Here is a 12,168-nt window from a genome sequence, read left to right on the forward strand (position 1 = left end):
GATCAGAGCCAAAATTTATGCAAGTTCTGTTCTCCTTCCCCAAAGGATGTCTGTGGCCAAATTTAGTTACATTCCATTCAGAACTCTATGACTAGTAGCGATTTAAAGGATTTACCTCTATTTTCCCTATTGCCCCCCGCCCCTCCTGCCCACGGGGGACCAGAGCCAAAATTTATACAAGTTCTGTTCCCCTTCCCCCAAGGATGTTTGTGGCCAAATTTGGTTACATTCCATTTAGAACTCTATGACAAGTAGCGATTTAAAGGATTTACCTCTATTACCCCTATTGGGCCTCGCCCCTCCTGCCCCCAGGGGAACCAGAGTCAAAATTTATACAAGTTCTGTTCCCCTTCCCCCAAGGATGTTTGTGGCCAAATTTGGTTACATTCCATTCAGAGCTCTATGACAAGTAGCGATTTAAAGGATTTACCTCTATTACCCCTATTGGGCCCCGCCCCTCCTGCCCCCGGGGGATCAGAGCCAAAATTTATACAAGTTCTGTTCCCCTTCCCCCAAGGATGTTTGTGGCCAAATTTGGTTACAATTCATGTAGAGCTCTAGGACAAGTAGAGATTTAAAGGATTTACCTCTATTTCCCCTACTTGGCCCGCCCCTCCTGCCCCTGGGGGGTCAGAGCCAAAATTTATACAAGTTCTGTTCCCCTTCCCCCAAGGATGTTTGTGGCCAAATTTAGTTACATTCCATTCAGAACTCTACGACAAGTAGCGATTTAAAGGATTTACCTCTATTTCCCCTATTGGGCCCCGCCCCTCCTGCCCCCGGGGGATCAGAGCCAAAATTTATGCAAGTTCTGTTCTCCTTCCCCAAAGGATGTCTGTGGCCAAATTTAGTTACATGCCATTCAGAACTCTATGACTAGTAGCGATTTAAAGGATTTACCTCTATTTCCCCTATTGGCCCCCGCCCCTCCTGCCCCCGGGGGACCAGAGCCAAAATTTATACAAGTTCTGTTCCCCTTCCCCCAAGGATGTTTGTGGCCAAATTTAGTTACATTCCATTCAGAACTCTACGACAAGTAGCGATTTAAAGGATTTACCTCTATTTCCCCTATTGGGCCCCGCCCCTCCTGCCCCCGGGGATCAGAGCCAAAATTTATGCAAGTTCTGTTCTCCTTCCCCAAAGGATGTCTGTGGCCAAATTTAGTTACATGCCATTCAGAACTCTATGACTAGTAGCGATTTAAAGGATTTACCTCTATTTCCCCTATTGGGCCCCGCCCCTCCTGCCCCCGGGGGACCAGAGCCAAAATTTATACAAGTTCTGTTCCCCTTTCCCCAAGGATGTTTGTGGCCAAATTTGGTTACATTCCATTCAGAACTCTATGACTAGTAGCGATTTAAAGGATTTACCTCTATTTCCCCCTATTGGGCCTCGCCCCTCCTGCCCCCAGGGGAACCAGAGTCAAAATTTATACAAGTTCTGTTCCCCTTCCCCCAAGGATGTTTGTGGCCAAATTTGGTTACATTCCATTCAGAGCTCTATGACAAGTAGCGATTTAAAGGATTTACCTCTATTACCCCTATTGGGCCTCGCCCCTCCTGCCCCCGGGGGACCAGAGCCAAAATTTATACAAGTTCTGTTCCCCTTCCCCCAAGGATGTTTGTGGCCAAATTTGGTTACATTCCATTCAGAACTCTATGACTTGTAGCGATTTAAAGGATTTACCTCTATTTCCCCTATTGGGCTCCGCCCCTCCTGCCCCCGGGGGATCAGAGCCAAAATTTATACAAGTTCTGTTCCCCTTCCCCCAAGGATGTTTGTGGCTAATTTTGGTTACAATCCATGCAGAACTCTAGGACAAGTAGCGATTTAAAGGATTTACCTCTATTACCCCTATTGGGCCCCGCCCCTCCTGCCCCTGGGAGACCAGAGCCAAAATTTATACAAGTTCTGTTCCCCCTCCCCCAAGGATGTTTGTGGTCAAATTTGGTTACAATCCATGCAGAACTCTATGACTAGTAGCGATTTAAAGGAAATGTTGACGGACGGACGGACGGGGACGGACGACGACGGACGGACGGACGGGACTCACATTAAGGGGTTAAGTGGTATTTTTCTTATGGGGTATCGGTTTTGTCCCAACATTCTCTATGAGGTACAACAATTTTTAATAGTCCAGAAACATGCTTAAGTGGTACTGACACCAGACTTTGTTTTTTCTTTTTATCTTATAGTATTAATCTGATTTTGTGCATCATCTTAAAATGCAATATCCAAGAACAATCTCAGTAGATCTAACCTTTTTTTTTTTTTTCAGTTGTCACACGGCACAAGACTATTTTGTTTCTATATTCTTATTTCAATCACAGTAAAATAAATTCAAATAAAAAAAAATAAATTGTATTTGTCAGGAGTCCTTTTCATCTTTTTAATCATGAAAAAAAAAATAATCATTTGACTACATGGTATATTTGGCTAAAGAATTATGGGGTACAACCATTGCCTGGGGAATTTAATGTGGTATATTAGGCTAAGAATTTATGGGATAAAACTATGTCCTGTAATTACATAATCATCATGGTTATACCCCATAATTCCTAGCCAAATATACCACATAATCACAGGACATTGTTTTACCCCATAATTCTTAGCCAAATATACCACATAATCTCAGGACATGGTTTTACCCCATAATGTCCTGAGATTATGTGGTATATATGGCTAAGAATTATAGGATAAAACCATGTCCTGTAATTACATAATGTATGTGTTATTTTGGCCATTTTAATCATGAAAAAAAATTAATCATTTGACTATATGGTATATTTGGCAAAGAATTCTGGGGTATAACAATGTCCTGAGATTATGTGGTACTTTTCAAAGAATTATGGGTACAACCAAGTCATAGGATTATTATATGTAAACAAATGGATAGATTAATTTATAAGATATGTCTGCATATATATATACAGAATTGATCGCCTTCAGTATCTGAACTTGCATACTCCGAATGACTCAATAAATAATATTCATTTCTAAAAAACTTTATTTTTGCTTTCAAGAATACAAATGAAAAAGAACAGTAAAATTCTACAAATAGGGAAAAAAATTGACAATATAATTCACTTTACTTGGCAATTCTTGTACCATTTTTAACGAGTTATGTGGTATCAGCAAATTTCAATATTTCACCAAAATCAATATCATTCCAAAAGCTCCAAACAATGCAATGTGGTACTTACTAAATGGCCATTAACTATGTGGTATTATTTGTCCATAAACCTATGCTATCATTTCAATTCAAAATCTGACAAGAATCGATTCTCAATCCATTAAATTATGTATTGTTTGTCCAAGAATTATGTGGTACCAACAAACTTCAATATTGTACCAAAATCAACTATCATCAGATACAAACAATACTTATGTGGTATCAATGTCCATGGCTAGGTGGTACCAGTTGTCCAAGAACATGTGATATCAATTCAATTCAAAATCTCCCAAAAATCAATTCTCAATCCATTCCAAATATGTATTATTTGTACAAGAATTATGTGGTACCAACAAACTTCAACATTTCACCAAAATCAATTATCATTCTATATCAGATACAAACAATAATTATGTGGTATCAATGTCCATGGCTAGGTGGTACCAGTTGTCCAAGAACATGTGGTATCAATTCAATTCAAAATCTCCAAAAAATCACTTCTCAATCCATTTCAAATATGTATTATTTGTCCAAGATTTATGTTGAACCAACAAACTTCAACATTTCACCAAAATCAACAATCATTCTATATCAGATACAAACAATACTTATGAGGTATCAATGTCCATGGCTAGGTGGTACCAGTTGTCCAAGAACATGTGGTATCAATTCAATTCAAAATCTCCAAAAAATCACTTCTCAATCCATTACAAATATGTATTATTTGTCCAAGAATTATGTGGTACCAACAAACTTCAACATTTCACCAAAATCAACTGTCATTCTATTTTCAGATACAAACAATACTTATGTGGTATCAATGTCCATGGCTAGGTGGTACCAGTTGTCCAAGAACATGTGGTATCAATTCAATTCAAAATCTCCCAAAAATCAATTCTCAATCCATTACAAATATGTATTATTTGTCCCAAGGTTTATGTTGAACAAACAAACTTCAACATTTCACCAAAATCAACTATCAATCTATAACATTCAAAAAATATTTATGTGGTATAAAATGTCCATCGCCTAGGTGGTACTTATTGTCCAAGAATATGTGGTTGCAATTTCAACCAAATCTCACAAAATCAATTCTTAACATTTTACACAAAAATGTGGCTTATGCGGTACTTAATCTCCAAAGAGTATGTGGTTTTGTTTGTCCAAGACCATGCAGTATCATTTTCATTCAAAATCTCACAAGAAATTCTTAGTCCATTGCAAAGAGAAATCAATTGTCTAAGAATTATGTGGTACCCACAAATGTCAATTATGCTAAGATCAACAATGGATCTAAACGATGCAAAAAATGCTCGTGTTGTATTAAATGTCCATCGCCTAGGTGGTACCAGGTGCCTAAGAACATGTGGTGGCAATTCAATGCAAAATCTCACAAAATCGATTCTCCACCAATTACAAAAAAATGGTATCATTTGTAAAAGAAGAATTATGTGGTATCAACAATCTTCAATATTTTACCAAAATCAACTATCATCCTATATCAGATACAAACAATAATTATGTGGTATCAATGTCCATGGCTAGGTGGTACCAGTTGTCCAAGAACATGTGGTATCAATTCAATTCAAAATCTCCCAAAAATCAATTCTCAATCCATTTCAAATATGTATTATTTGTCCAAGATTTATGTGGTACCAACAAACTTCAACATTTCACCAAAATCAATTATCATTCTATATCAGATACAAACAATACTTATGTGGTATCAATGTCCATGGCTAGGTGGTACCAGTTGTCCAAGAACATGTGGTATCAATTCAATTCAAAATCTCCCAAAAATCAATTCTCAATCCATTTCAAATATGTATTATTTGTCCAAGATTTATGTTGAACCAACAAACTTCAACATTTCACCAAAATCAATTATCATTCTATATCGGATACAAACAATACTTATGTGGTATCAATGTCCATGGCTAGGTGGTACCAGTTGTCCAAGAACATGTGGTATCAATTCAATTCAAAATCTCCAAAAAATCACTTCTCAATCCATTACAAATATGTATTATTTGTCCAAGATTTATGTTGAACCAACAAACTTCAACCTTTCACCAAAATCAATTATCATTCTATATCAGATACAAACAATACTTATGTGGTATCAATGTCCATGGCTAGGTGGTACCAGTTGTCCAAGAACATGTGGTATCAATTCAATTCAAAATCTCCAAAAAATCACTTCTCAATCCATTTCAAATATGTATTATTTGTCCAAGATTTATGTTGAACCAACAAACTTCAACATTTCACCAAAATCAACAATCATTCTATATCAGATACAAACAATACTTATGAGGTATCAATGTCCATGGCTAGGTGGTACCAGTTGTCCAAGAACATGTGGTATCAATTCAATTCAAAATCTCCAAAAAATCACTTCTCAATCCATTACAAATATGTATTATTTGTCCAAGAATTATGTGGTACCAACAAACTTCAACATTTCACCAAAATCAACTGTCATTCTATTTTCAGATACAAACAATACTTATGTGGTATCAATGTCCATGGCTAGGTGGTACCAGTTGTCCAAGAACATGTGGTATCAATTCAATTCAAAATCTCCCAAAAATCAATTCTCAATCCATTACAAATATGTATTATTTGTCCCAAGGTTTATGTTGAACAAACAAACTTCAACATTTCACCAAAATCAACTATCAATCTATAACATTCAAAAAATATTTATGTGGTATAAAATGTCCATCGCCTAGGTGGTACTTATTGTCCAATAATATGTGGTTGCAATTTCAACCAAATCTCACAAAATCAATTCTTAACATTTTACACAAAAATGTGGCTTATGCGGTACTTAATCTCGAAAGAGTATGTGGTTTTGTTTGTCCAAGACCATGCAGTATCATTTTCATTCAAAATCTCACAAGAAATTCTTAGTCCATTGCAAAGAGAAATCAATTGTCTAAGAATTATGTGGTACCCACAAATGTTAATTATGCTAAGATCAACAATGGATCTAAACGATGCAAAAAATGCTCGTGTTGTATTAAATGTCCATCGCCTAGGTGGTACCAGGTGCCTAAGAACATGTGGTGGCAATTCAATGCAAAATCTCACAAAATCAATTCTCCACCAATTACAAAAAAATGGTATCATTTGTAAAAGAAGAATTATGTGGTATCAACAATCTTCAATATTTTACCAAAATCAACTATCATCCTATATCAGATACAAACAATAATTATGTGGTATCAATGTCCATGGCTAGGTGGTACCAGTTGTCCAAGAACATGTGGTATCAATTCAATTCAAAATCTCCAAAAAATCACTTCTCAATCCATTTCAAATATGTATTATTTGTCCAAGATTTATGTTGAACCAACAAACTTCAACATTTCACCAAAATCAACAATCATTCTATATCAGATACAAACAATACTTATGAGGTATCAATGTCCATGGCTAGGTGGTACCAGTTGTCCAAGAACATGTGGTATCAATTCAATTCAAAATCTTCAAAATCTCCAAAAAATCACTTCTCAATCCATTACAAATATGTATTATTTGTCCAAGAATTATGTGGTACCAACAAACTTCAACATTTCACCAAAATCAACTGTCATTCTATTTTCAGATACAAACAATACTTATGTGGTATCAATGTCCATGGCTAGGTGGTACCAGTTGTCCAAGAACATGTGGTATCAATTCAATTCAAAATTTCCCAAAAATCAATTCCCAATCCATTACAAATAGGTATTAAGAATTACATGGTAGTAACAAACATTATTCAATATTTAACGAAATTCAACTGTCTGACAGGATACAAAAAATGCTTATGATGTATTAAATGTCCACTGGCTAGGTTGTTCCAGTTGACCAAAAATCATGTAGTATCCACCAAGATAAAATTTTCAAAAGACAAATCATCAATATCAAAAAGGGAGGCCATGCTCATACAGCACTAAATGCCAAAGAAATATGTAACATCAACATACAATTTCAAGTAATGTAATGAAGGTCTATATGGTACCAAATGTCTTTAAGAGATGTGCTAAAAGATTTGTTAAAAAAAAAACTTTATCAATATCCTCCATGATAACAATTCTAGGAGGTACTGAATGTTCACTCAAACAGTGGTGTCATAACCTTATATATTTAATCATCCGTTTTCTTCATCATTCTGAGTACTTTCTTTTTTATGGTTTCCCATGAACGCTTTTGTACAAGACCTTTCTTCTTTCTACTTTTTGCTATTGCACTGGTACAGTCTTTCAACCCTGGATTTTTCTTAAGTTTAAAGTTTTCCTTAAACAGTTCTTCTAGTTCTCTCTCTTCTTCTGTTGTCCACCTTTGTCGTTGAATATGTTCCTTTTTCTTCGCCACAGTCTCTTTCCCTACATCATCATCATCATCATCATCATCATCATCATCATCACCTTTCATAAATTTTGATCCTTCTTGATCTTGTTGTTGGAGTGCTATGTCTGGTCTTGCATTTATTACATCTGAAATAATTTGGAGACAGTACTACAAATAAGAACTGTCATCTGCACAGATGCAAGTTTATGACTCATGAATTGACCTTGAGGGGTGAATTTAGAGACTGTAAACTTGTTCTAAATATTTAGCTTCTATCCATGCATGTATATTTACCCTCTTTACATTTATGTTAAGTTTTACAACAAAGGTTTTTCAGGATAAGTTATTTCACAAAGACCTCAATGGACCTTAATGCTCACATGAAATAAATGGATAATATGTCAATGACTACAAATATGTAGTGTAGAAAAAATCACATTGGGAAATAGAATTGTTGTATATTGAAATGTTCACTTTCACCTCTTTTATATCAGATATTGCAAATTAACATACCTGTGATTATCGATGGCCTGTAATCTGTTGCGTCCAGCATATTTTCCAGGCTAATTTAGATCTTGAAGGACAATCAAGTTGGCCAATGTTGACACGTTCAATAAAACCACGGTAGCTCTATAATGGGAGCTTGTGAATGATGCTGGTGTGTGCCAAGATGAGTACACACAGCCATTCCAGCTCATGGTCCTTCATGTCAATCACCTGAACAATGTAAATCTGTTGCTGTATATCTAATCTTTGATTATTTAGGATAGCAGGCCCCAAAGGTTTGGTCAGTTGGATACAGAACGTGACTAAGCAAGTATTCATGATGACCAATGATTTCCTTAAGATCATCTATGTTAATAATCCCAGTAGGGAGGACCATTGCCTATTCTGAGTTTATTTTCTGCTAATTGCCATATATAAAGTGGCGTCTTCCTTACCCATACGCGCATATTATTTTACAATTCATTTTACTAACTTTGTGTAATAGTATTTTACATGAACAAGAGATCCCAGAGGGATCTTGGCGCCCACCAAAGAATGATCTATGTCTGATAATGGAAAGAGGGATCTTTTCCCTGCTTTTCAAACTTTTTCAAAAAAAATAAAAAAAATTTGAGACAGATCGCTATAGTACTTTCTAAGAAATAGTGGTAACAAACTTCAACAATGAAATCTAAGATGGCGGCCGGTTGGCAATCTTATTTACCGATCAGTCCCGAAAGGCATTATGCATCAGTCCTAAAAGGTACTATGCACAACTAGGGTACAAGAGGAACCTATCAATGGAATTTGAGAAAGATCCCTTACGTACTTTCTGAGAAATAGCTATAACAAACTTAAACTATCAAAATCCAAGATGGCCGTCGGTCGGCAATCTTGTTCATTGATCGGTCCCAAAATGCAATATGCACAACTAGGGTCCTAGGGGAACCTATATATGAAATTTGAGAAAGATCCCTTCAGTACTTTTTGAGAAATAGCGGTAACAAACTTTAACTATCAAAATCCAAGATGGCCGCCTGTCAGCCATCTTGTTCACCGATCGGTCCCAAAATGCACTTTGCACAACTAGGGTTCTAGGGAAACCTGTATATGAAATTTGAGAAAGATCCCTTCAGTACTTTTTGAGAAATAGTGGTAACAAACTTTAACTATCAAAATCCAAGATGGCCGCCTGTTGGCCATCTTGTTCACCGATCGGTCCCAAAATGCAATATGCACAACTAGGGTTCTAGGGGAACCTGTATATGAAATTTGAGAAAGATCCCTTCAGCACTTTTTGAGAAATAGCGGTAACAAACTTTAACTATCAAAATCCAAGATGGCCGCCTGTCGGCTATCTTGTTCACCGATCGGTCCCAAAATGCAATATACACAACTAGGGTCCTAGGGGAACCTGTATATGAAATTTGAGAAAGATCCCTTTAGCATTTTTTGAGAAATAGCGGTTTCAATATTTAACTATCAAAATCCAAGATGGCCACCTGTCGGCCATCTTGTTCATCGATCGGTCCCAAAATGCAATATGCACAACTAGGGTCCTAGGGGAACCTATATATGAAATTTGAGAAAGATCCCTTCAGTACTTTTTGAGAAATAGCTATAACAAACTTTAATTATCAAAATCCAAGATGGCCGCCTGTCGGCCATCTTGTTCACCGATCGGTCCCAAAATTCAATATGCACAACTAGGGTCCTAGGGGAACCTGTATATGAAATTTGAGAAAGATCCCTTCAGTGCTTTTTGAGAAATAGCGGTAACAAACTTTAACTATCAAAATCCAAGATGGCCGCCTGTCTTCCATCTTGTTCACCGATCGGTCCCAAAATGCAATATACACAACTAGGGTCCTAGGGGAACCTGTATATGAAATTTGAGAAAGATCCCTTCAGCACTTTTTGAGAAATAGCGGTAACAAACTTTAACTATCAAAATCCAAGATGGCCGCCTGTCGTTCATCTTGTTCATCGATCGGTCACAAAATGCAATATGCACAACTAGGGTCCTAGGGGAACCTATATATGAAATTTGAGAAAGATCCCTTCAGTACTTTTTGAGAAATAGCGGTAACAAACTTTAACTATCAAAATCCAAGATGGCCGCCTGTCGGCCATCTTGTTCACCGATCGATTCCAAAATGCAATATGCACAACTAGGGTCCTAGGGGAACCTATATATGAAATTTGAGAAAGATCCCTTCAGTACTTTTTGAGAAATAGCGGTAACAAACTTTAACTATCAAAATCCAAGATGGCCACCTGTCGGCCATCTTGTTCACCGATCGGTCCCAAAATGCAATATGCACAACTAGGGTCCTAGGGGAACCTACATATGAAATTTGAAAAAGATCCCTTTAGCACTTTCTGAGAAATAGCGGTAACAAGAATTGTTAACGGACGGACGGACGGACGACGGACGCCGCGCCATGACATAAGCTCACCGGCCCTTCGGGCCAGGTGAGCTAAAAAATGATATTTTCCAAATATGTTTTGAATATAATATAATAGGAATCTGAAAGTGATCAAATAACTTATCAAACTTTACTGGGATTCCTTTGGGCATGGTCATTTCAGATATCGAAGTTTATCTTAAACTGACCTTAAGTTTATTCATAAGCATTGAAACGATAAAAACAATCCAGCACAAAACGACTGTCAATAATGAAAGCATTTTGATGAGGTCGATAACAAAAGCTTATGGTTTTGCTAGTTTGGGGGAAAATGTGACGCTTTTGTCGCGAACAGCTGATGTTAATGGAAAATTATTATGTACCGAAAAATGCAATTAATTATATCAACCAGTTTTTCAATAATGAGTTATTGGAAATTACACAAATCTCGGATAATCACTGCTTTCTGTGCATCGAAAATACAATCATGTTCATATGAAAATGTCACAAAAATTATTAGTTGGTGAATTTCGCATTCTTGTTACTCTTTGAATTCTTCTACCTTTGAATTATCTTACCTTTAAATTCTCTTACCTTTGCATTATCTAACCTTTGAATTATCTTACCTTGCCAAGAACTAGTAAATACGTGCACAAATTGAAATACATGTACGTAACCACGATATATTATTAAAGGACCTAATTCACTAGAATTATAACTTTAACTAATTCTTCGACGAGACTTTGATTAGACGTGTGTTATAAAAATTTACGGTGTGATAAAACCTGGGTCATTGCAATCAGATATATTAGGTTCTGCAGCTCCATTAAATGAATGACTCGTATCGTGTAGAGTGAAGAGTAGCAAGAGGAAGACCGAAATGTGTTCCAGCAATGATTTGACAAATTATTCTTTTCCGTGATTCGTACCAAAAGTTTGTAAAAATAACATCGCTGCTACTTTATGCGACATTTTGACATAAGAGTAACAGCTATAGAATGGAATAGTAAAATCGGGCCTAAAATTCTTGATGACCAATTGACTTCAATCATTGTATACGTAGGTATATGTCGACGACATATAAAGGACTACTTATATTAGATTTAACATGTACTTGTCCAGGTAAACATTCTGAAAGACCCAACCCTGTTATATAGGTTCATCTGATTTTTTTCTCAGTTTTTTCCACTATATAAAGCGCTTGGTTGCGAGTTTGAAACCTACATCTTATACATAGGATATAGATATTTGAATAATATACAATTATGTTCTTTTGTGCTGGTGAATATCACATCATATTTACCAGCACAAAAGTCCATAGCTGTTTTATATGGTCAGAGAAGTAAAACAAAACGAAGCCTAATACAAATGTATTCTGAATTTATTCAATTTTTAATAAATCTGTATAAATATTTAAAAAACAGAATGCACTTACTAAAACGATCTGTACGATACCTTTCAAATCTGCGTTCTTTCTTATTTCTTTATAAATATATGCATTGTCGGTAGGAGTTTGTGTTCACAGTATCTCTGTCGCTGGGAAAACTTTGAAAACTGTGTGATTAAAGAAAACGAAGCGGTTGCAGTTGGCCATCATTTGTGTATTCCCGTCATCTGACAGATCGTGTTGCAGGTTATGACGTCATGACGTTTGTTCTAGAGGATTTCCATTTCCGCCATATCGACCAAAAACCAGTGTACATGTTTATTTCATACCAATTTAATTTCTTATGTTATACTCATTTCTATTGGTTAGATATT

The 12,168-nt window shown here is 36.2% G+C and overlaps 1 protein-coding gene across 1 annotated transcript in view; it reads right to left on the reverse strand.

Moving 5' to 3' along the window:
• Positions 1-6,674: 6,674 nt before the first annotated feature.
• Positions 6,675-12,168, reverse strand: part of LOC138311803 (uncharacterized) — a 39,616-nt gene continuing 34,122 nt past the window's right edge. Inside the window, exon 2 of the mRNA XM_069252994.1 lies at positions 6,675-7,659. Coding sequence (XP_069109095.1) covers positions 7,310-7,659 — 350 coding nt within the window. The 3' untranslated portion in view covers positions 6,675-7,309. The remainder of the gene's footprint in view (positions 7,660-12,168) is intronic.

The sequence above is a fragment of the Argopecten irradians genome, unplaced genomic scaffold (assembly GCF_041381155.1).
Source record: "Argopecten irradians isolate NY unplaced genomic scaffold, Ai_NY scaffold_0122, whole genome shotgun sequence".
Taxonomy (NCBI): Eukaryota; Metazoa; Mollusca; class Bivalvia; order Pectinida; family Pectinidae; genus Argopecten; species Argopecten irradians.